At 46.6% G+C, this 26,191-nt stretch overlaps 1 protein-coding gene across 1 annotated transcript; it reads left to right on the top strand.

The window, feature by feature from the left end:
* Positions 1 to 861: 861 nt before the first annotated feature.
* Positions 862 to 26,191, top strand: pdzd7a (PDZ domain containing 7a). The gene is made up of 15 exons (XM_076286473.1): positions 862 to 1,036; positions 1,969 to 2,106; positions 2,584 to 2,758; positions 3,169 to 3,345; positions 3,745 to 3,892; positions 5,721 to 5,781; positions 7,155 to 7,604; positions 8,922 to 9,143; positions 11,570 to 11,739; positions 13,757 to 13,848; positions 14,180 to 14,271; positions 14,566 to 14,637; positions 15,730 to 16,374; positions 19,259 to 19,359; positions 26,042 to 26,191. The coding sequence occupies exons 1-15, from the start codon at positions 862 to 864 to the stop codon at positions 26,189 to 26,191; spliced, it is 2,868 nt and encodes a 955-aa protein (XP_076142588.1).

Genomic DNA, 26,191 nt, shown 5'->3' with positions numbered 1-26,191 from the left:
TTTCCCTCTGGTTCATCGGTGGTGAAGATATAGGGAAATACAAAAAAAAAAACAGCAATGAGTGACTCCTGTCTGTCAGATGGGGAACCTGCGGAGAAGGAACCCCTCACCGTCGTCCAGTTTGGGCAGCTTGGAGCCAAGCCAAGTGTGGAGCTTTATTTTAAGTCAAGACATGAATAGTGGTCTTCCTCCACTCTGAGTAACGTGCGATATATAAGGATAAATACAAATAGGCCTATCAGATCTTCCTTCTGTTTTGGATTATAATAGTTAATTTATTGGTCAATGTTTGTATTCATCTGGAAACAAGTGGATTTTAGGCCTCTCTACAAAATAGCAGTAAAAGTATATATACTCTTTTGATCCCGTGAGGGAAATTTGGTCTCTGCATTTATCCCAATCTGTGAATTAGTGAAACACACTCAGCACACACACAGTGAGGTGAAGCACACACTAATCCCGGCGCAGTGAGCTGCCTGCAACAACAGTGGCGCTCGGGGAGCAGTGAGGGGTTAGGTGCCTTGCTCAAGGGCACTTCAGCCGTGCCTACTGGTCGGGGTTCGAACCGCTAACCAGTGCGAAGTGCTAACCAGAAGGCCACGGCTGCCCCAAAAGCAGTGCCATTACAATGAATTTGTCAGATATGCTTTGTGAACTAATGCAATCCTGGAATTACATCAATGGTGCACCCTCTACTATCATCAAATAATCACTTTCATAGGAAGTGTGTTCTCCAAACACCTTGACTGTCCAACAACTCTTGCAAGCCCTCCACACCCCTCCTGCATCGCACCCTTCAACCCCTCCAGTCCCTGCAGAAGACCCCTGGATGAGGGTTCACAAAAGGGGGGTCATCCTGCCATGGCTCATTCCACGGACTCTGGGCGCCGAGAGATGACCAACGGGGCCCACTCCAGCGGCCAGGCTGGGGGCTCCAACACCGCCACGCGCTACCTGCTCAAAAAGCAGCAGCGTCGGAGGATGAGATCGGCCTCCCCCATGGGCAGAGTCATCCTCATCAACTCGCCAGTCGACGGTGAGCCCGGGCCAGTGCCAGTGTTGGGCTGATTTAGAGTTAGGAATTCCAATTATAATATGTCAGGTTAGCCTACTTTGTGTATGATTTCATAATTCATCGGTTAGTAATCAGAATCTGAGATATGTTTGGACAGACAGGGTGAAAGCTATGACAACTAAGTTATGTGTACTGGATGAGGGCTCTTAAGACTTGAAAATTACAGTTTCTGAATTGAATAGTGATATACATTATAATTCATGTCCACATATTGCTGTGTCTGCAGGGCAGAGGCTTCTGTATTGAGGGCATTACTCATGCTGAATGTAGAGTATGCTAGATTTATGTGTCATCTAGGTCACAGTGAGTAAAAGTGACAGTGACAGTAATATGTGCAGATGTAAATGTTTTTTACAAGCTAACACAGTTTTAGCTGACCTACAGCAGGGTGCTGTTCTGTGTGTGTGTGTGTGTGTGTGTGTGTGTGTATGTGTGTGTGTGTGAGTGTGTGTGTGTGTGTGTGTGTGTGTGTTTGCCTTGCATTGCTACATCATGTTTTTTGTTTGTTTGTGTGTGTGTGTGTGTGTCTGTGTGTCTGTGTGTGCGCACTCAATTTTATGTTTACGTTCGGTGCATGTATGTAGGTAAACAAAATGTGAGTCTCTGTAAACCAACAGTATTTGAGACCGGAGTATACTGCCAATGTTTTCATGATTTTGAAACCTAATTTGATTATCTTTTTGTCTTGGTGATTAATCACACTTTTTCCTTTTGTGGTGTGACCAACTCAGAACACATTTTTATTTTTGGTTTACAGAAGTTTTAATTGAACAAACATTATGCATTTTTTCCCATCACTTGCATGTTTCCAAATGTGTGTTTTCTGTTTGTGTGTATTTATGTTTTTACAGCATGTGATTCTTGGTTTGTGTGTGCTTCTCCTCCACATGCAGGTGGGGATGACTGTGAAGACATCCACACCATCACAGTAGATAAGAGCGAGGATGGCCGGCTGGGCTTTAGTGTGCGAGGAGGCTCTGAGCATGGCCTCGGGATCTTCGTCAGTAAAGTGGAAGACGACAGCTCTGCAGGTACCCAGGGCTGAGAGGAGGAGGAGGAGGAGGAGAGGACGAGGGGTGGCTGGCAACCATATGGTCTTTCATGAAAGCAAAATCAACCGCCAAACAAAATAATATGTTCTGACCACGTACAGTATTCTTGTAATAAATCACCATACAGTGAGGAGACAGTGAGGTTGTTATGGCTGAAATGAGTCTTTCTCCATCAACAATAAGATTAAGTCCTCCAGGAGTTGTGCTGTGTGTGTGTGTGTGTGTGTGTGTGTGTGTGTGTGTGTGTGTGTGTTTGTGTGTGTGTGTGTGTGTGTGTGAGAGAGAGAGAGAGAGTGTGTGTGTGTGTGAGTGTGTGTGTGTGAGAGAGAGTGTGTGTGTGTGTGTGTGTGTGTGTGTGTGTTTGTGTGTTCATGCTGTGTGTGTACTGTATGTGTATGGATGTTTGTGTTCTTACATGTGCCCCCCTCCCCCTACCCTCTGTGTCCTGTCCATCAGAGGAGTCGGGCCTGTGTGTGGGGGACAAGCTGGTGGAGGTGAACGGCATCAGCCTGGAGAGCATCACCATGAGCAGTGCCGTGAAGGTCCTCACTGGCAACAACCGGCTGCGCATGGTGGTGCGACGGGTGGGGAAGGTCCCAGGCATTCGCTATTCCAAGGAGAAGACCACATGGTGAGGATTTTATTACACAGGTTCAGTGATCAAATACTGTGTTATGTATTTGTTTATTGGTAAAACGTCCGTCTAGATGATTCACAACACTAAATTTTCACTACCATGTTACATTCAGGAGACTATTAGTGGGTAATTTATTAGAAGCATTCATGTCAGCATGTCCATCCCCCAGTTCCAATTCTGAGTGCACCTTAGTAAGATGTCAGGCGTGAGTGTTTACTGATATGTGGTTGTGTACCTACATGTATGGATGTTAAAGGCTGGGCTTCATGCGTCATACGTGTGTGTGTGTGTGTGTGTGTGTGTGTGTGTGTGTGTGTGTGTGTGTGTGTGTGTGTGTGTGTGTGTGTGTGTGTGTGTGTGTGTGTGTGTGTGTGTGTGTGCCGTGCGTGGTTGCATGTATTTAGGGTTGACCTGATCCACCGGCGGATGGTGGTCGAGGAGAGTGGGCGGACTCCCTCGGAGGCCAGCTCAGACAGCGCCCTGCGTCGGATCGTCCACCTCTACACCACCTCCGACGACTACTGCTTGGGCTTCAACATCCGCGGAGGGAAGGAGTTTGGCCTGGGCATTTACGTGTCTAAGTAGGTCTCACCTGCAGAGAGATTTGCCTCTGATCACTCCCCAGTAATCTCTTCTTTGTGCACTAATCACACGTACAGGCGGCTCAACAGAGAAAACCATTCTTGTTGTTGCTAAACTCAAAGAGGAACTCTCCCATGCCGATTTAAGACTTTATGTTTGTATTTGTGAAGCTTTTGTTTGGTCAACAGCTTAATGTAAGTGAATGCCTTCAAAAGAGGAACAAGAATTTTGTTTTTCTAAAATGCCTTGGAGAATACTAACATCCTCACAATAATATAATATGTTGAGCTATACATTTCAGGTCAGATTTCCTCTCAACAAATACACTTTTGTGTGCCAATGTAAGTTATTATTTTCACAGGTGTACTGTTGTTTCACCTGCATTCACTTTACACCAGGTTGGACCCAGGAGGGTTGGCGGAGCAGCATGGCATCAAAATGGGTGATCAGATTTTGGCAGCCAACGGCGTGAGCTTCGAGGACATCACCCACAGCAATGCAGTGGAGGTGCTGAAGAGCCACACTCACATCATGCTCACCATCAAAGTGAGTCTGGCCTCTGGCCTCTGCACACACACACACACACACACACACACACACACACACACACACACACACACAAACATACACAGACGTGATGCTTCACTGCAAAAATCAGTATCATCATAACCAATTTATATGCAGGATTTACATATTTTTCTGCACAGAATATGATAGAGAATTGATAGAGTTTTAGAACCCTTTGACTTTTGGTTTTTGGTCATTTTTTTGTTAATTATTTAGAACAGTGTGGCTCAAACAGGTTGCAAGCTCTGGCTGTTGGAAAACTGTTCCTGAACTGTAGAACTCTTGGCACATTTAACGCTCCAGTGCATTCTAATGCTTTGGTAACTTTTAAACTCTGTGCATTGGTACAACTCTAATGATAACAGATAGAGAGAAAAAAAGAGAAAAAATAACTCCATGGTTGCGTATGTAATTAGAAGTGCTCAGGCCAAGGCCATGGTTGCGTTAATAATAGCCGTTGGAGCATGTTACCCAAGGCGGTTGGGTCGGTCTCCTCTCCTCGTGCAGAGGGCTGGAAGACGGTGGCGGGAGCAGAGGACAGGCAGCTGGCATCCAGCCGTCCCATTCCCACTCGCTGGCTGACCCGCTCACTCGTTCGCTTCGCCCTCCGTGGCTCGGGTTTCCCCTGTGAGAAACAGCTCGAGGCTGTGCATTATTCACAAGGCAGGTGAGGATCGGGTTATAATCAGCCCGAAAGCCTCGTCTTACTGGGTGTCCTTCCTTAAGACCCACTGCCCCTTACAAATGCCAACCCCCCCCCCCCCCACACACACACACACACACACAGCTGTGTCCCCACCGCCACATGGACGCCGGGCGTTAACATCATGCGGTCAGTACGGTCCGGCTGAAAGTGCCCGGGTGTTGAGGTGTGTGTTTTCGGCTAAACAGCTTGAGCACCCTTCTGTCAGCGCCCTCTTTGTTGGCACAGCGAAGGAGGTGGCAGCCAGTGACTCTCTCCTGACCTGGCCGCCGAGGTCTCTGCCATCTCCTCCTATCGGTGTGCATGGAGGCTCAGCTAGAGGGGTCAGAGGTCACAGAGGTTGCCTAGGAAATCTTTCCCCCGGTGTTGTCTACACCCATCCCACATGTCAGAATGAGCTATGCAGAGGTAAACGTCACTCCTCCATCCATAAAAAAGGACATTGGCAAGGAAGATTGGACCCAAATCTTCTGAGTTGGGATCCCGGGGGGGGGGGGGGATGGGTGGCGTGCCCTCTCCCCTGTGCTTACGTAAGAGCTGTTGTGTTTCTCTGAGTTCCGCTGCATGCCGTCAGACAGCAGTGATGAAGCTCCAGGCTTCGCCGTGGGCCCCTTGTGCTCAGAGGGGTTCAGAGGGCCGCGAAGGCAGCCAAGCCCCAGAGGGCCCCAGGGGATGAATGACAGAAGCAGTTCTCTCACTCCCTCACTCTCTCTCAATCCGTCTCTCTCTTCACTCTCTCCCTTTCTCTTTCCCGGCCAGAGGAAACCAGAGAGGCTGACGGTGCCCTGGCCTGGCTTCAGAACCTCAGCTCTCGGGAGGAATCCAACAATCCCACAATCCTTTACTGTGCATGGAAAACTACATTGCGCACATGCCTGTAAAACTTGTTGTAGCAATGATCAGTTTTAGCAGGCAGAGTAGCTATGAAGCTTGCTATTTAGGTATTAAAATACATATTTTTAAAAACTAATATTCTTTGGCACTTGAAATGACTGTCTGGAGTTACTTGTCTAGATTACAGTCTTGATGGACAGTTGGCATGCCTCTAATGTGATGCTATGATGAATGAGTTTTAACCACATGTATTTCCTTTCTTTTTGACAGGAGGCGGGAAGATACCCGGCCTACAAAGAGATGGTGGCAGAGTACAGCTGGCTTAATAAATGTACAGTATTTTTTATATTTTATATTTATTTTTTAGATTTGTTTGTCTACATATCTACATATCATGATTGTTTCTTGAAAGTGATGATGTATTTAAATCTTAAAGGTTGTATTAGCAACAGCGGGGATACGTCACTTCTGTTGATGTTCAAACAAAACAGAGAGCTAGCTCGCTTCTCCCTCCCCCTCCCTCCCATGCAATTAAAACTCGCCTAAATGCGCATCTCGTCGGTTATTGGTGGAAACACTTTAGTTTGCCTTTGAGTGGTTGCCAACCCTTGTAGCAATTGTTTTTGTGTACAGATCTCGGAGCCTAGGCTGCCTACAGAGACACGTTTTTTGACGGCCTACTTATGGGGCAGGCAGCTAGCGGATCGTTAGGAAATATTAGATGAATGTGATCATTTATGTTTGGGCCTTTTTTGGGCCTGAAATCGCTGATACAACCTTTAACAACGTGCTGTGATGGAGGGGTTGAGTTTGAGGCTGGGTGGCATGACTGTTCTCTCCGATTGACACACGTGTCACCATGTACTGTCCACATTTACAAAAGTGGATCACACCCAGAGTTAAGTATTTTTGTCTGGACACACAGTTCTTGGATGCATTCCAAAAGAAATGACACACAAAAAAAAACAATGTCTATTATTTTAGGGGTCAACTAAAAATATATATCCAACTGGATTCTACACTAAGCTTTAAAGCAGAGTGGGAACCACATGTCAATCCCTCTCCTTTTTTTGGAAGTCTCTGCTTTTCTTTAATATGATGGAGTCTGAAAAAAGCCAGGGATTATGGCATTCTGGCCAAATTCAGATAAGAGGTCTGGGATTGTGTGTGTACTCTCCACAGGGTCAGGGCTTACAGTACTGTATATCCAGGCCATATCACCCTCTAGATGAAGAGCCAGTCACGGGAGCTGTGTTTCTTTTTCTCATGTATTTATGCTTAACATAATTGGTCTGTGTGCCATAGGTCAGCCAGACTGAGAGAAGTTCACACAGATGTCAGTCTGTATAGATGTCTATGTAAAGGGCATGTCATTTCCCATTATATTGCCTGCGCTTGCCTGCATGCAATGGATAAAACAATAACTTTGAGAGATAGGGTAAACAAACAAGATAAGGTCATTTATTTTCCCACGATAATAAACTTCTGACATTGGTATACAAGCCACAAAACTTCGCTGAGTCCAAAAGGTGAGACAGGGTGAACAGCCATGTATTGTAAGTAAGTGCATAAGAAGGGAAATGCAGAGGGATAGAATGGTCAATCTTATGCTGTGTGTGTGTACATTTTAAACAAGTTGAACTGAATCATTGATATGTGGCCATTTAGAATACTCATCCATGCCACTCTCCTGCGTCCTTCCAGTGGCCAATGGTCTGGCTCCGTCCTCTCAAGGTTCGGACTCGTTCTCCTCTGGCTCCTCCCTGTCCTCTGGCACGCCACTCTCCTCCCTGAGTGGCCTCTCCCAGGTCATGTTCCCGCCGCTGATGTCCGAGATGGTGGACGTGTGCATCTCCACCGAGGACCGCTCCCGACGGCCCAGCTCTGACCGCACCGAAATGGCCATCCAGACGGACCCGCTGGCGGCAGCAGACAGGGTGGTCGCCGTGGAGACCAGCCGGACGCTCGGGGAGACGGTGCTGCTGAAGGACACGGTGATCCGCAGCGGGAGCTTCGGGCGGCCGGCGGAGCGCAGTCGGACGTACTCGGCGGGGGAGAAAGAGACGCTGGACTCGGCCAAGACGGCCGTGCTGGTGGCCCTGAGCAAGCCACGCAGACCACTACGCCGCTCCCAGAGCCATATCACTGTGTCAGGTCAGTCCTGTGGTCACTGTCCCACAGCCTAAACCTATCCATGACCTTGACCTGGAGAGCATAACAGAAGACTGAAAAAGTAGTAGATTTAGTAGTTTCATTTGTCAGTGTAGTAAATATGAGGCATTCAGAGCTAAAAGATTTAACATTTAACATAAAAGGCTAGATCCATTCTTCTAGAAAGTTCTGCACCTCTTTTATGTAGCATTACTGTAGGTGCATGTACTGTGACCATTTCACCAAGTCATGAAGTATGTCTGGAGGGGCATGTATAAATAAAATAAAGAAAGAAAAAGTAAAGCAATTTGAGCAGTTTAGGGGATCTACAACAAAATTAAATTGAGGAGAACATGCATCTGTATGCCATCAACTTCATTAATTGGCTTATGGGATTATGTCCTAGTCACAGTTCTTGCCTGACTTGCCTGATGCTATAATCTTATATTAACATTGTTTATCTCATAATGAATGGCACTGTTGGTCTACTCCAGCCTGCAGTCCGAGGTTATTCTCTTAGACGTCCATGAGGGAGGACGGAGAAGAGCGGGGCCACTGCCCCCTGTTGCCCTCTCCCCACCTCCCCAGCAGCCTTCCCTACCTCCTCCAGAATAAAACACTTATAGCCCTTCGTTTCCTGTGCTCTATCCCCCTATCCGTCATGCCCCTGACCACTTTGCTCTCTCCCACGGGCCTGGCCTCTCTCTCTTTCTCTCTCTCTTTCACTTTCTCTCTTTCTCGCTGTCTCTCTCTCTCTCTCTCTCTCTCTCTCTCTCTCAGAGCAGGATTATGCTGTACCGTTGCCCTCCGAACAGAATTTACTGGAGTAAGGACGCATCTGTCCGTGTGAGAAATGCCCTTTCAATATTCATCCACAGGCCTCTGCATCATCCTATTGTACTAAGCCCCCCACACCTCCACCCCCCACCCTGGCAGGGTGGGGGGAGAGATGAACGGCTTATGTTTTCCAGGCACCACCACAGCACAGCAGCAGCACTTCTTAATCAATGTGTTCACGCTCAATTCACTTTCTCATAAAGATTTACCAAAGCACGTGTACAACACATTGTTTTGTCAATGTGTCCATTGTTTGTTGGTGCACTCTACAAAAAGGACATGCCCTTAACAATCATCCAGGTTCCCCATGCATTTTATCATCCCCTGACAGGGCCTTTTCATATCTAATACGTTTTTTTCTAACACTGAATCATGTGAATCATGTGTAGATGTTTGATAGTTTCTATATAAACTTAAGGCAGTCACACACAACCTGAGTGGTCAGTGACATCACATCCTGTGTGTCTGTGTGTTCTTCTCCAGAGGAAGGGAAGAAGAAGAAGAGGCAGCAGAAGGAGAAGACCCCGGGGGAGGGCGGCAGCACCCTGCAGCGCTCCAAGACGTTTGTCAGCCAGCTCTTCAAGAGCGGACGCCGCAGGGAGAAGGAGCGAGAGAGGGAGGCCTCCAAGGAGAGGAGGGATGGAGGGGGGGCGGAGAGACGCAGGGGGAGGTCCAAATCTCCCGCACGCTCGGAGCTGGAGAGGGGTAAGAGGAATGACATACAAACACACATCATCATCATCATCATCATCATAGGACGAACACACATACACATAGGTAGACTTGAAGTCATGAAACTTACTGTCACTTACAGTTTGAGAAACGTATATTTACTTTGACACGATGTATGTCACTTCAACACAAACACACACACACACACACACACACACACACACACACACACACACAGAGTGACAACATGCTAGGCCACGCTACTCCACACTGACACACTCACACACACACACACACCGGCGCACTGGTGCTGGTTGTGTAAGAGAACACCAGTCCCCAGTGGAAGGCGAGAATGTGGGATGGCAGTGTATTTGCACATGAAAAGCCTGCATAATCACCCTGCATAATCAGGCTTTAGAGAGGCTCACCCTCACAGAGCTGCCTCTGCCTCTGCCTCTGACTCCTCTGTCTCTAACTCCTCTGTCTCTAACTCCTCTGTCTCTAACTCCTCTGCCTCATCTGTCTCTAACTCCTCTGTCTCTAACTCCTCTGACTCCTCTGTCTCTGCCTCCTCTGTCTCTAACTCCTCTGTCTCTAACTCCTCTGACTCCTCTGTCTCTAACTCCTCTGTCTCTAACTCCTCTGTCTCTGACTCCTCTGTCTCTAACTCCTCTGCCTCATCTGTCTCTGCCTCCTCTGACTCCTCTGTCTCTGCCTCCTCTGACTCCTCTGTCTCTGCCTCCTCTGACTCCTCTGTCTCTGACTCCTCTGTCTCTGACTCCTCTGTCTCTGCTGGGTAATTATGCACTGCCTCTGGTGGAGGGGCCTTCAGTTCAACCAGCCCCCTGAGCCTCTGGAGAGGGTAATGACGCCATGCTACTGTATGTCCTCTTAATGACACATATTCATACATATATACATATACTGTATATACATGCACACACATGCACACGCACACACACACACACACACATACACACACACACACACACACACACACACACACACACACGCACACACGCACACACACACACACACACACACACACAGGCCACTTAAAAGCTCAGCTATTTATCAAAGGACTGATGCTAATGATGGCCTACCTCTGAATTTTGTCTTTGTGGACTCAAGCCAGTTTTGGCACAGAGACAAGGGCACTGCTAACAGTGCATGTGCTATAAATCAGAGAGAGAGAGCGAGAGAGAGAGAGAGAGAGAGAGAGAGAGAGACAGAGAGAGTGTGTGTGTGTGTGTTGGATGGCTGATCAGAGCCCAAATAATTGTGCCTTGAAGAGACTGAGGTGTCAATATTATAGTTAGCTCTAATGATTGGCTCATCCAGCGTCCCAAGCCGCAGTGCTGCATAAGTGCTTTGTCCTCTCTGCCCACTAAGTGGACATGACTGCTGTGTTAATGTTTTTTTTTAATTTGTCAGCACTGTATACATCTGATCAGAAACCCTTATGGTCCTTAATCCAATTGGGTTACAGACCCCCGTGAGATTAGTCTCAAGTCTTGTGCTCCCTTCACTTTCTGCTTAGTCAGTTTTTATGTGCCTTCACTTTATGCTTAGTCAGTTTTTATGTGCCTTCACCCGTGTTTGGACTTCCTGTTTGTCTCCTCCTGAGCTTGTGCATCTCTCGTCAGGCAGATTAATTTAGTTTAAAAAAGAAATAATGATTTTTTTCAGAGTGACGGCCTGCTGCGATCAGTCCTGAGTCCTGTGCGAGTAATCCCTTTACTGCATTACATAACAGCATAATCAATCTGCACTAGGCATATTGATTTTGTAAGGGCTAGATGTCGAGATCAGAGAAGAGAAGAAAACATCTGTAATCCTGACAGTAAACTCTTTAAACTGTACAGGGGCCATTAATGTTGGCAAATCACCCTTCAGTCAGAGGCCACATATGGAAGCTTGGGGCCACTCAGGTATTGACCTGCATGGCCCATTGTACCCAGAATACATTATGTTGTTTATACTGTTAAAGTAACAGCAGTGCGAAGCCGGGTTCTGCAAGCTTGTTAAGTCTCAGATATCTCTACGGCGACACTCATCCTCCAGAAGAGGTTCATCATGAAAAAGGTGTCTGTGGCTGGAAACAACAACTAATTGGGCAACTTGAATATGCATGACATCCATTAGAGCTTCTTTGTTTACATGTTTACAGCCCATTAAAAAGATATCAGCTGTCATGGTTTATCTTTTAGAACGTATTTTATGACACGACGGAAAGAAAGAAATGTATCCACAACTTCATTATAATACAGCACATACGTTTGGATTCATATTTAACCATGCAATAGGACAATAGCACACTGTGTGCTGACTTGTATGATGTGCTACTTTGAATGATGTTAAATGATGAAAAACACATTTGAATTGGATTTAACATAACTGCAATGTAACTACTGTAGATGTTGATGTCCATGTTTTTTTATTTTTTCCTATGCGTGTAGGTAAGGAGCGTAATCGTCTAAGCTTGCTGACCTCCCCTAAGGAGTCTCGCGCAGGGGTGAAGGGGCACTGCCCACTGCCGGGCCCCGAGACACTGGCCATGGTGGAGGGCATGGCCCACCGGCTGCTGAGCGAGGACGAAGCGGCCGCCATCATGAGGCACTGCCGACGGGTGAGTCGAGAGAGAGTCTGGACAGGACTCGCACGTGAGGGAACCAAGCTGCACTCTTTGGTGGCACTCAACAGTGATTGGTTAAAGAATCATTTAAAATGAATCATCAATTATTTTGGAGGCACTCAACAGTGATTGGTTAAAGAATCATTTAAAAGGAATTATCAATTATTTTTCGGAGTCAGTCGTGAGAGACTGTAGATGATTCACTTGGAATGTGGAGGGTAGCTGCCTGAAGGAGCTGAGGAGGTAGCACCAATTCATTCAACTCAAAATCGTTTGTTTCCTTACTCAAAATTGACTTGACTCATGTGCAACACCTTGAGCACTGACCAATAAAAGGGAAAAAAAAAACTAGAAATGGCAAAGACTGCAAGCAGCTAAACATTTCATTCTGCTGTAAGGTTTGCCATAACAACAACAACAACAACAACAACAACAACTTATAAAGCCGGTTAATTTGCTCACAAGTGTAATTCCCTCCACATCAATAGCAGCAGTACCAAAGATCATTCTCTAATCTCTATCAAGTGGCCGATCTCAAGAGCTGAGGTCATTCAATCCAGCCCTGTACAATAGGACAAAGAGTCAGTCTGCATGTGTGTGGAGAGAGGCTGGAGTAGAACATGAGGTGAAGAGGGTGTGTGTGCGTGTCCAGAGAAGAACACTTGCACTGTCTGGCCCCCAAAGTGTGTGTGTGTGTGTGTGTGTGTGTGTGTGTGTGTGTGTGTGTGTGTGTGTGTGTGTGTGTGTGTGTGTGTGTGTGTGGCTGATTGAGTGATCAACGTGTCTGCTGGCTTCACTCACAAAAGGCGGCTTTGCGCTGCCATTTATGATTAGGATCAAATGTTCCGGATCATTTGATCCCTCCCCTGTCTCCCTGCAGATCACACACACACTCACAGACACACACAAACACAAACAAATACAGACACACACACACACACACACAAAGAGAGAGAGAGAGAGAGAGAGAGAGAGAGAGAGAGAGAGAGAGAGAGAGAGAGAGAGAGAGAGAGAGAGAGAGAGAGAGAGAGAGAGAGACACACACACACACACACACACACACACACACTCCGCTTGGCCGGATGGAGAGAGATCGGTTCGCACAGTGGGCCGGCCCAAGAGTCTCATAAAATATTAGGAGTCATTCTCACGGAGAGAACAATAACCAGGCCAAGCTGCCATGCAGCCACTTAGGAGCCCTGAAGAATAGCGGCACTCCTATTAAGCAGTGTAAAACACCACTCATCCACAGGGGCCGGATCAATGGACAGGCTCATTATCACGCGATAAGGATATGATGAGAGGTCCTGTGAGGGCAGCAGGTTAACACTGTCTGTCTGTTTATGTGTGTGTGTGTGTGTGTGTGGGTGTGTGTGTGTGCGTGTGTGTGTGTGTGTGTGTGTGTGTGTGTGTGTGTGTGTGTGTTTAAAGGTCACATATTATATTTTTCATCGCTTTTATGCATGTGCAGTGAATACTATTTCAATACTGAAATAACAAAACCCATTCGTTTGTTTATGGTCTGGGAGTTAGGTGTGGGATCATGTGATTCAGTGAGAAGAGGATGAGGCAGTTTATCTATCAACTTTTATTCAATAAATCCAATCCAATTCAAATCAAATGAATAAAACCACCTCAATTTGACCTATCTGGACAAAGTCTCTGCTCACGACTGAAGAACAAAACTGCAACAGTAAGCTTTTATCGCGCAAGCTCAGGACCTGTTAACAAAATGTCGAAACGAAGCCATCGTGCAATATGTTTGTGTTTGTAGAGAAACAGGAAGACAAACAGGGTGCTCTGAGTGGAAGACAAACAGTGTGGTCCTTCTTCCTTTTGGTATTTTGACCAAAGCACTGTATGACAATGATGTTTTATAAAGACCTCAAGAAACTATTTGAAATTGTGGAAAACGGGCGAACATCCATAAATACATGGTATATACATGGTGTTGCTAAGTATGTGTGTGTGTGTGTGTGTGTGTGTGTGTGTGTGTGTGTGTGTATGTTAGTATGTCTCGGAGAGAGTCGTGGAGGACTTGGTGCGCCCCCTCCTGGCCATTCTGGATAGGCCAGAGAAGTTGCTGTTGCTCCGGGAGATCAGGTGAGCTGAGCAGGAAGAGGAGGGTTGAAGGATGGGCAGTGAAAGACTGCCTCCCTGCCATACATAAAATATATGCACATACATACAAAACCATTTTAATACCATATTAACTGCCCCCGTGTATTAAGCTCATAGCTGAAGAAATTTTACAAAATCAATGTACAGTATAAGCCGCGAATGAAATTACGGCACATACTGTACATACTCTACACTTCCCTTAAAGAATATACATACACATTTGCTCATGAAGCAAAGATGTTTTGTGAACCAGGTGCGGAAATGTAAATGTGAGTATACGCACAAATGTGACTTTTTTTCTCTCCCCATTTAGAGCGCTTCTTACTCCTTCTGATGCTGCTCAGTTTGACAGCATGGTAGTGCCATTTGAACTGGAGGCCTATGAGATCCTCAAGAGTCGCTCTGGTGAGAAGGGAACTCCTTCTAGAAGTCATTGCCACTCACACATACATTGACAAATACAAAGCAAACACACACACACACACACACACACACACACACACACACATTCAAGAACACACACATAGGTTAGAGGTCAGAAAAGTAAAAGTGAGCTCACATAGCGGGAGTGTATGTCTGAATGATGAACGTGGGTGGTGGGTGTGTCTGTGTGTGTGTGTGTGTGTGTGTGTGTGTGTGTGTGTGTGTGTGTGTGTATGATGTCATAATGAATAATGAATGTTGATATTGCTCCTTCAGTGAGATCACCAGCTCTGAGATCCCCTCGGCCTGGAGGGACTCCACGACGCCACCTCATAACTCCCATACCAGGTAAGTGTGTGTGTGTGTGTGTGTGTGTGTGTGTGTGTGTGTGTGTGTACGTGTGTGTGTGTCTTTTAACAAAACATGTATAAGTATCTTATAACAAAAACATTTGTGACAAATACTTATTGCTTTGTCTATGATTCATTTTTATCTCTCCCTTTTGGGCCCCCCTGAGAGTGATACTGAATAACCAGAAAATGTAGCCTCCCACTCTTTCCATCAAACACACACACACACACACACACACACACACACACACACTCCCTCCTACACACACACACACACACACATACACACACCCACACACACACACACACACACACTCCCTCCTACACACACACACACACACACACACACACACACACACACACACACACAAATACCCTCCTCCTGGTGTTTCATGACCCAAAAACTGAGTGCATGACTGCTAGAGCTGCATACTTAACACTGCAAATATCCTGTTGCTGACATTTAATCTGTCCCTGTGCTCCCATGCACATGCCCGTTTCCACGGTAATCCCTCTCTGAGCCTCTGTGTCTGTTGGGGCAGCAGCACAGTCATCCCATAATGAGCGCGTTCATTGGGGCGGTCTCCACAGGTCAGGGATGAGGGATGATGACCAAGGTCATTTATGGGAGGTCTCAGTAGAACCGCATCGCTAAATAGCCTCCTAAAGGCCAGGGCGCCCTGGTGATGAAAGACCACACAACGCAGCCTTCCTTTTATTGCTGACCTTTGACCTTTGACCGACGGGAGGCGACAGTAGTGAATGTTTGTGTATTGTGTAGTTGGGACTCATGTGAGAGGTTGTTATATGCTCAAGAGTAAATCTGTGTAGTTGCATATCTACTATAAGAATAACCCAATAACCCAATCATAACCAGTGTAATCTGCCCAACTCCCCACCGTCGGGTTGTTTCCAGTGTTGACATTTGTGTGTAGTCTGTGACTGGCTACATTAGAACATGTTCTTTCTAGACCTATCACCTGATTTTTGTGTGTATTTTGTGTGTATTTTTGGGCATGTGTGTGTGCGTGTGTGTGTGTGTGTGTGTGTGTGTGTGTGTGTGTGTGTGTGTGTGTGTGTCTGTGTACAGACTACCGGGGTGGTTTCCAGCTGCAGCCGACCCAGGACGCCGAGCGAGAGCGCCACCTGTTGGACGAGCTGGAGCGTCTGCGTGTGTCCAGCCTCCAGATGGGCCGGCTGCCCCCGTCGCGCCCCTTCACCCCGCTGTTGGACGTCCCCGTGGACGCCTACACCACGCCCACCTCTGTCCTCCGCACACGTTCGCCCAGTCCCGCTCCCCCCAACTGGCTGCTCGCCGAGTCGCCCCACAGCACCACTGCCCGACGCAGCCGCTCCTCCCAGAGAAGAGACAATGGTTCGCCCCGCTCCCGAGAGCCCAGCGACAGGGGAGAGGCCACTTCCCGTGAGCGGGGGAGGTCGCCCTACCGGAACGGCAACGGCAGGATGGACAGGGAGGAGGCGATGAGCGGTAACGGGACGGAGGACACGAGGCACGTGAGCGCCCCGCGTCACAGCAGACCCCCCCTGGCACAGGTGTTTGCCCCCCAGGAGGGTCTGCGGCCCTCCGATCGCTACCCGTCCACAGGTAGACTCGGCGGCGCGCACGTGAACGGTCACGCTCGCTCCGTACAGAATGGACACCACGACAGCAGCCCCCGGGTGCAGGAGTATGAGCTCACCACTGTCTCCATATCCAAGACCAAACAATCTCTGGGTGAGTGTAGCCGCAGATAGCTAGGACACAACAACCAGGTTTAAAACACCACGTTCAAAACATCACACTCATTACGTTCATGAATGCTTTCACCATTCAAAGTCACATAATGTAGTGGGCAGACGACCCCCAAGACACCTCAATTCACTGTGATGCCTTAGACAGTACTCTCCATTAGTGGAGATGGCTATTTAGTCAAGCTGGTCCTGATGTTGTAGACTTTTTTTTTTTAAGTATATTTTTTGGGGGGGTTTTTGTCTTTATTTAGACAGGACATTGAAGAGTGACAGGAAGTAAGTGGGAGAGAGAGATGGGGTGGGAGTCTGGAAATGACCGCAGGTCCGATTCGAACCTGGGTCCCCATGGGCACTCAGACCCGTATATGGTACGGGCGCTGCAGTCAATGTTGTAGACTTTTAAAAGCTCTCTGTAATTGTAATGGCCGTACTGGGGTCTGACCAGTAGAGGTCAGTGAACAAAAGAATCACTGAAGCAGACTAGGGTATATGTCTGACACGCAGAGCAGCAGAGAAGAGCTGATGAAAGCATGTAGAGTGTGTGAGAGAGAGAGAAAGAAAGAGAGAGAGAGGGAGAGAGACAGAGAGAGAGAGAGAGATGTGGGAGAGATGTGGGTTAGCTCTTAATAGTAATTGGTGGAGAGGAGAGATGGGTGTAATTAAGGGAGAGAGGCTTCGTATGAAACATAATCCCCTCTGATAAAATGCTGAAGTACAGTCTGGCATGCTTTTTTTAAACACACACGAACACACACACACACACACACACACATACATACACACACATACACTTACATATGCACACACACATACACATACTCACACACACACACACACACACACACAGAGTAGTGTGCTTTTTCATGGGAAAATAAGTTCCTGGCGCAGTCCACTACCTCTGGCTGAGAGAGGATCTCACTGGTACAGTGGTAATCACTGGGCTTTTCGCCCACTTACCTGAAATTAGGGCTGCATGCAGAGTTTCCTCTAAAGCTACAGTACATGACCCACAAACCACGCTAGAGAATCCTCCATCCTGGCCTACTCCACTTTAAAGGAACACGCCACCCAATGTCAGTAGTAATATACAGTATGTTCTTAGGGACCGTTCGGTATTTATGGAATGGACCACTGGAGGAAAATAGGGGAGGGTCATGTCTTTTTATTCTTTGTTGAGGGGAGGGTCACCCAACTTTTTTTAGTCTAGGAGGGGGGGTCACCCAACTTTTGTATTCATGAAAACAGCAACATTTCAAAGTGGCCTGTTTGGTGCATATTTTTCCATGTAGCTCAGTCTGTCTTCACACTTCGGGCACCCCTCTCTGCACACCACGTTTACCCCTCATTTCTTTCTTTCTTGAAGAGTAGCAAGATAAAAGCCTCGCGCTGCGGCTTTCGTAGAGACTCAATGGAGACTGAGGGACATCTAGGCACTAGCAAAGGTTCTAGAGGGAATGTGATTTCTGGCGCCATATTACGTTCTCTTTCGTTCCATAGCTGTTAACATTGAACATTGAAAATAAGGGAGATGCCACAGGTTTCTCACCCAAAATACGGGAAAATGTCAACATTCGTCCCCATTAACGTCGGAAGGGTTGCAGTTGTAGCAACAAAGTAGCCTACTTTATTCACGCCTAACAGCCTATATTACAGTAATTTGGTCAACTTTACACAGCCCTAAAAAGGCTACATTTACCTTTGGTTTACTTTTAGTATACCGTGTAACATTAAACAGCGTGCATGCTTAACATTAGTAAAGCATACTTGTGCTTCATTCATCCACATCCAGCTCCTAATGTTTTGACAAGCATATCTACCAATTGACCTTGTTCCTGCCCAATCTCTAGCTTTGCTGTCTCCATCCTTTCTGTTTTTGTTACTTGCAAAAATATATAGTATTTATTGGTAACCAGCAACAAGTGCAATTTGTTAATCGCTGTCATTCTCTCCTGTGCAAACAAAAATGTGTTACGTTCCAAGTAGCCTAGTGCGTAATTCTGCTTCATAAAGTTGAACAAATTTGATTATTTCACAGAAAAATATAAATAGCCAGTTTATGGTCTATAGTGCAGAGTTGGTAAGTTATGGTAGGCCAACTTGGAGTGAACATACAAACAGGTGAAATTCTTTCTGTAGTAGCTGAGTAGCCTGGCCAGGTGCGCACGTAGACATACGGTCGAAAACTATGCAAGCGCCATAGTGCTATTGCGCCACGCATTGTTTATTCGCTTGGAAAATCTCCACGTTTCATGTTGTGTGACCTTACACATTTTTATCAACTACTCGTGCAACTGTATTTAAGTAGGGAAAACGTGGATGTTTTTGATTACTGCTATCTTCCTCCCTCTATGGCTACATCTGAGCCCGCTAGCATAGCAACATGCTAACACATTCACGCCGCGCACCAGAGCGTTTGAGTGCACGTACCGACACGGGAGAGGTATGACTCAACTAGTGAAAGTTAAGGTAAGAACATATATTACTACTGACATTGGGTGGCGTGTTCCTTTAACATGAAACAGCCTTTTGTTACACTACAGAAATGTTATATGTGGAGGGTAATGTGAATCTTTGGGTCATCTGAGGGACATGTATCACAGTAACACCTGTGATTTACTTTTCAGTGCTTTAGGCAAGTTTAGGCAAGAAGGAGTTTGCTCTCCATTTTGAGTTGTAGCAGTATACATATCTATGTCTTCTCTTTTTGAAGGCCCAAATAACTGATTCTACCTTGTCCTGGTCTTGTTCCACTCCTTCTCCTCCTCTCCTGTTTTCATATCTCCTCCTCCCCCGTTCTCTCCTGTCCTGCGTGTGTTACTCTGTCTCCCTCTCTGCCCCACCCCCCTCCCGCCCTTCATGGTCCCCAGGCATCAGCATCTCTGGTGGGATGGAGTCTCGAGTGCAGCCCATGGTGAAGATTGAGAAGATCTTTCCCGGCGGAGCTGCCTCAGGCAGTCCAGTGCTGAAGGTACCACAGAGCAACTACCCCTTACACCTTACACTTTCCCACAGAAATGAAGTTCACACGTACAAATGAAACTGAAAATTATTTTTACGGGGTATGAAAGTTCTTCATGGAACCTTTTTACGGATATGAAAAGTTCCACTTCCAAGAGGTTAAGGTGAGGTTAAAAAAGCTGTTGTTTTTACTCGCCTTGAAGAGAAGAGCAGGTTTGCATTAAAAAAGTGTCAACAGGACACACACACACACACACACACGCACACACCACTCTCATTTGAGGTGACCTTAAAATAGTGTGCCACAGCATCTCACCTCTTTGTCCTGCTCTCGCAAAGTGTAAGTGATTGGATGGAACTTTTCTTCCCTCCCCACACTTCCGTCTATTCTTCCCACTAATTTCTGTTTCCTGTTTCTCGGGGGTCCCCTTCGGTCTCCGAGGACAACGGCTCTCTGTGTTAGTGACCTCTGACCTCTGGGTTTCCTCAGCAGGTGATACCCACAGGTGCTCCTCCTGAGCCACACAAAGGGCCTGCTTCATTAAATAAACATTTTTACTCTGTTCAGGAATTAAGATCACTTTCTACATTTAACGACCAAGGAAATCCCCCACATGGAGGGCACGGTGTGTATCTGTGTGTGTTTGTGTGTGTTTGTGTGTATGCAGCTGCAATTTCTATATTTGCACCAGTGACTGTTTTTGATGGTTGTTTAATTCGGACGCTGAGCTTTTGTTATGCTGTTGTTTACTGTGTGTTTGCCTGTACACACTACAGTACCATGTGCTTCACTCTGAAGCAGTTGCATCCATCAAGAATGCCACTTTTGGCGTTTACCCTTGGTGGCGCTCTGCTTTATGCTTTTATATGGTCTGTGCCATTGTATTGTGGATGCGTGATTTCTCAGTTTGAAGCAAGCTTGGTCTGTGTTTGAACCTGCTTCCAGTTTGGTGTTGCATGGCCTTTTGATGGTGTGTAGATATGAGTAGATATGTTATGAGTTTTGCTGTTTTCACAAAATGCTCCCCCACCCATATTGGACTGTGTGCCTACCTGGTACTAATGTTGAACAGCCTCCCTTCCACTATACTTCATTGCTAGTACAGTAGCTCAGGCTATACGATACTGGGATAGGACCAGTTCAGGCTCCAGCCCTCTGTTGCCTGGGTTATGACTGCTGCTCAATGACCATCTCGCTGAGTCCAGACAGGAGGCCGGCTGTGGGATTGAGTAGCTCGAGGCCATGCATGATTGATGGGCCGTTTGCTGACCCGGGGCAACAAATGTATTGCTTTTGTCAACGGCTCTGAACAATCAGGTGCTACTTTGTGTCCAAGCTTTCCCTATTAAGAAGACACAGACTCGGACATCTAGTCTTACCACAGAAGTGCAGGTGTAGTGAACTGGGCGCTGTTCTTTGGCAAGAAAGACACCTGGAATATGTGGTTTTACAGAATATTTGTAAGAGTGTGTGCCCATGCTTTTAGGTCATTTCTTGCTACACCATCACATGCACACAGTTGTGTTGTACACACATATGAACACACACACACACACACACACACACACACACACACACACACACACACACACACACACACACACACACACACACATACACACATACATACATCAACACACACACACACACTTCTATCCACCTCAGTTTTTCAGCAGTAAGTTTATCTTATATTAATGGCAGCTCTTTGAATAATGCATGGCAGGAGATGGGTTTCAGCACAATCAGACGTATAATCATACTCTCTGTGATATCATCACTACAGTATGTGTTTTAGCAGTGTGTGTGTGTGTTTGTGTGTGCATGTGTGTCTGTTTGTGTGTGTGTGTGAGTGTGTGTGTGTGTGGTTGGATGTAAGGCCCTCTCTCATAGATAACAATGGAAGTCACCTGCTACACGTAGCTCCCAAGATCTGACCTGTAGTACAGGGTCAACGTCTCAGGATCCATGTGTTTCTATGTGTGACTCTGTGTGTGTATGTGTGTGTGTGTGTGTGTGTGTGTGTGTGTGTGTGTGTGTGTGTGTGTGTGTGTGTGTATGTGTGATGTCCCAGGCTTGCTTGTGCATCAACTACCACCTACTGTATCAGGTGACGGACTTTCCTTTCTATGCTCGGATCAGCTCGAGTTACACACACTCACACTCCCTCCCACACACACGCTTGAGAGATCAGGTATGGTGTCTGATCAGCTGTGTGTGTGTGACTCTGTGTGTGTGTGTGTGTGTGTGTGTGTGTGTGTGTGTGAGTGTGTGTGTGTGTGTGTGTGTGATGTCATCATGCACCCTGTTACTCCACACAGGCCTTCTGACTTTCTACTTGTGTTTGAAAAGTCACCCTCACACCTCTAAGGCCTGGCTGAGCAACACGCATTCTCAAGCTTGTACTTTATCTGTCTTGTTGTTGTTATATCTAGCTCTCTTTGAGTAGGTGTAGGTGTGTGTGTATGTGTGTGTGTGTGTGTGTGTGTGTGTGTGTGTGTGTGTGTGTGTCAGAGATACAGAATGTGTTTGGGAAGGATATCCAGAGATGGACAGAGTTTGTGTGTGACTGGGGAAGTGTTGATGGGACGAGCGCGTGGACGCTATCAGCATGGGATGTTAACAAACTTCCTGTACCCCTGCTCTCACTGATAGCAGCATATCCATACAGCAGCCCACTCTGTGTGTGTGTCTGTGAGTGTGTGTGTGTGTGTGTGTGTGTGTGTGTGTGGGTGTGTGTGTGTGTGTATGTGTGTGCGTGTGTGCGTGTATGTGTGTGTGTGTGTGTGTGCGCGCGTGTGCGTGTGTGTGTGTGTGCGTGTGTGTGTGTCCATCCGGTATGGTCCCACCGTGCTAAGCTCCTTATCACGGTGTCCTTAGAGAGAGGGAGAGGTGTGTCTGGATCAAGCAGCCATGTTTCTTAGGTCAGCAAACATTCCTCAGTGGCTGCGCTCAAATAAGTACTCCCTTAACTCCGCACCACACCACAGGCAGACACAGCCAAAACCCACAGGCATCGATGCTTCTGTCAGCCACGTGCCTTTACCAAAATGTCAGAACCCACTCGGAACACTGAGTTCAGTGTCAGTGTATGCCAACCAATAGGTGTGGCCTACTATGTGAGACGTATCCATAACATGCAAGTAGTTATTTTGGTTTTGGACAATGAACTGACATGATTTTAAAAAGTAGATACCAATAGCTACGGATTATTAGGATCTTAAAAGTGCATATACACTTTCCGCTCAAAGGTCAAGTCATGATGGTGTACACATTGTGTGTATGCATGTGGACTGTATATGTGTGTGTCCATGTATGAATATGTATCTCTATGTGGCTTGTGTGTAAGAGACAGAACACAGACCCACGTGTCTTGTTTGGGCATGGCATTCACCCCAGGAACCTCTACCATGAGAGACAGAGAGCAAGTGAGCAAGCGAGCTGTTGAGACCTCTGTCTGTCTGTCTGTCTGTCAGTCAGCTTCACCTCTCCCTGCTCAGCCCCCTGAGAACAGTATCTGTAAGCCTCTGCCACGTCCCTCTGCTAGATCTCGTTAAGGATGCAACCACAGATCCATTAATCTTCTTTCCGCAGACACCTCATCATCCCTCTCCTCTCCTCTCCCTCCTGCGCTTCCCTCCTCCTCCTCCTCCTCCTCTCCCTCCTCCTCCTCCTCTCCCTCCTCCTCCTTTTCCTCCTCCTCCTCCTCCACCTCCTCCACATCCTCCTCCTCCTCTCCCTCCTCCTCCTCCTCCTCCTCCTTGCTTCCTCCTCCCCTCCCTCTGCTGAACCCCCACGCTCCAGAGGAGAAGTCCCTCACTGGGCTTTACAGTAATTAGATAGTCTAGCTTTAATTACACATATTGAGTGCCTGGATAAGAAAGCTGTGTGTGTATTTATGTACATATAAACACACACACACACACACACGCAAGTGTATGTGTGGATCATAACCATGGCTAGTATCTATCAAAGTTGACAGTTGATTAAGTGATATATCAACTTGTGCGACGACACTGTGGAAGTTTATCTTGGATAATGGATGGCAGGAGATGGGTTTCAGCACAATCACATGTATAATCATACTCTCTGTGATCTCATCACTATGTGTTTTAGCAGTGTGTGTGTGTGTGTGTGTGTGTGTGTGTGTGTGTGTGTGTGTGTGTGTGTGTCTGTGTGTGTGTTTGTGCATGTGTGTCTGTTTGTGTGTGTGTGAGTGTGTGAGTGTGAGTGTATCTGTGTATGTGTGTGTACACGCGAGTGTATGTGTGGATCATAACCATGGCTAGTATCTATCAAAAGTTGACAGTTGATTAAGTGATATATGTTATCAACTTGTGCGACGACACTGTGTACTCCTTCCTGTTCATCTCATCCACAAATCAGTGTGCAGATCACACTCTCAGATAAATAGCAAAAATGTTTACTTATTTACTCACTCAAGTATAATCCAGTCATATATTATTTATTTCAAATAACAGTTCTGCCAGGGATTGTTTGTAGTAATCCTGTCCGTGTAAGACATATCATGATGCATTTGAAAGCAACCTGAGACTAGATCATGATATCTTTGGAAGATTAAACGTTCCTTTTCAAAATGACTCATAATGCTATGAACACACTGACTAATCTGTTCTCCAGTTAAATGGATTTGGATAGCCGCATTGTGGTGAGCCAGAAAAATGGTTTGGCACGCGGTAGGTAGCCATCTCTCTAGTATGGCATTGATACCGGAAAGTACACACACACAAATATGCACGCATACAGACACGCTCACCAATAGAAGAGAGGAGCACAAAGTCTTAAAACATTTAAATTGCTAAAATTATATTTTATGGAATACTGGGACTAGTTGGCTTGTGTGTACTTTGCACTCAATGTATTATGTAAAATGTCATCAAGTCGTCTTGAAAATGACAAAGAATGTTGAATTGAGAGCATAACTAATAAATTAGGATAACTATACATTAATTTATCAGTACTGCACCTCTAAGTTTCTCACAGAAACTATGACTCATTCGCCTGTCTCCACTGTCTGCCCAAATGGACGGCCGGTTGTGGTTCCCAGAGTTCCACAGCAGAGCTGGACTGCGGAGTCGGCATGCAGAGTTCAGGGTCTGTAGGAAGAAGTGTGTGTGTGTGTGTGTGTGTGTGTGTGTGTGTGTGTGTGTGTGTGTGTGTGTGTGTGTGTCATTTCGAGTGCGTAGGATAGTAGCTGTGAAGGGCACACATGTGAACAGGGTCACTTTGTGCGTGTGTGTTTATGTGTGTGTGTGTGTGTGTGTGTGTGGTGCATGTAGAGGAAGGGTGTACGATACAGGCTCTGCAACAGGTGTTTCCTCAGAGACTGTGTGTGTGTGTGTGTGTGTTGTCTTGTGCAATGCTTTGATTAAATCTCGTTATATCCTCATGTGCTTCTGAAATGCACATGGCTAGACATTTGTGAACGTTTGTGGGTGTATGTTTATTCTGTTATGTGTTGTTTATTCTGTTATGTGTTGCTCTTGTGTACTGCCAACCCAAATAAGTGTGTGTGCATGCGTGCGCACGTGTGCGTGTGTGCATGTGTATTATTGTATGTGTCTACAGTATATACATTTGTGTGTGAGTGTTGAGGTGTGTGTGCTTCCCCGACCTTGAGTGTGTGGGGTGAGCGTGTCCTCCATTGGTCCAGCATAAATAATTTTTTGCCTGGGGGCCTCTCAGTAGGTCTGCCACAGGCCCTGGCAGATTTATGCCCTCGGCCTGATGCTCTACATCACAGCCAGGGGAGGCACACCGAGAGAGGAGGAAAAAGAAAGGGATGGCTGATGAAAGAGTGCAGGGGAGAAAAGGATGGGCTGATGAATTTCTATGCGAGAGAAAAGAGAGCAATTAATCAGCTGTGATGAATACACAGATAAGAGGGGGAGAGGATAGGGTGCACAGTCCTCTGTGTGTGTGTGTGTGTGTGTGTGTGTGTGTGTGTGTGCGCGCGCGTGCATGCGTGCATGTGTGTGTGAGAGAGAGAGAGAGAGTAATCTGCATTCATCAATCTGCAGGTCAATACAGAAGGAACAAATAGAGCAATTTATCTGGAAGCAAAATCACTGAGGAAACCAACAGTGTTGAATTCCAAAGATGGCTCCAATATACACTGTTACATCACCCAGAATCCTCTATGTTTACACAGCTTCCTGCTTCTATTGATGAAATCAGTATCAACATTCAAATTCACACACATGCGCGTGCGCACGCACGTGCACACACACATTTGCTGAGAAAGAGGAAATTATCTTCGACTTCGACTGTGCAAAAAGTACACATAGTTTGTTAAGCATACACACACACGCACACCCACACACACACACACACATTGCTTCCAGGGTTGTTTTAATGGTCCCTGTTAATCCTTTGGATGAAGGGGGCATTCTTACATTTCTTTCCATTTCACTGACACTGAAGAAAAGACCCTGTGTGAGGACTATGATGTCAGGAACAGAAGGTTTCTGCATGTATTTCTACTTTGGGTCTACAGTAATTTACACAGGTGTGTGTTTGTGTGTGTGTGTGTGCGTGTGTGCGTGTGTGTGTGTGTGTGTGTGTGTGTGTGTGTGTGTGTGTGTGTGTGTGTGTGTGTGTGTGTGTGTGTGTGTGTGTGTGTGTGTGTGTGCGTCCGCATGTGTGTGTGTGTATGTGTGTCCACACTCCACAGGCTGGTTATGAGCTGGTGTCAGTGGACAGGGAGTCCCTTCAAGGCGTCTCTCACCAGCACGCAGTGGACACCATCCGGAGAGCGTTCAGCAACAAGGCCCAAGACCCCATGCAGCTCGTGGTGAAGGTCCCCAAAGGCCCCCAGGACTGA

The sequence above is a fragment of the Alosa pseudoharengus genome, unplaced genomic scaffold (genome assembly GCF_046254945.1).
Source record: "Alosa pseudoharengus isolate Yale_2024_CS ecotype anadromous, Long Island Sound unplaced genomic scaffold, YU_APseudo_1.1 YU_APseudo_1.1_scf_15, whole genome shotgun sequence".
Taxonomy (NCBI): domain Eukaryota; kingdom Metazoa; phylum Chordata; class Actinopteri; order Clupeiformes; family Clupeidae; genus Alosa; species Alosa pseudoharengus.
Note: the sequence above shows the minus strand (reverse complement) of the source record. Positions and strands in the feature narration are given on the sequence as shown.

What these genes read in the sequence shown, in the direction of transcription:
- pdzd7a (XM_076286473.1), top strand. Translation starts at nt 862, where the DNA reads ATGGCTCATTCCACGGACTCTGGGCGCCGAGAGATGACCAACGGGGCC. An exon ending in ACGCTCGGAGCTGGAGAGGG is followed by an intron (nt 9,144 to 11,569) that starts GTAAGAGGAATG and finishes CTATGCGTGTAG; the next exon opens with GTAAGGAGCGTAATCGTCTA. An exon ending in TCATGAGGCACTGCCGACGG is followed by an intron (nt 11,740 to 13,756) that starts GTGAGTCGAGAG and finishes TGTGTATGTTAG; the next exon opens with TATGTCTCGGAGAGAGTCGT.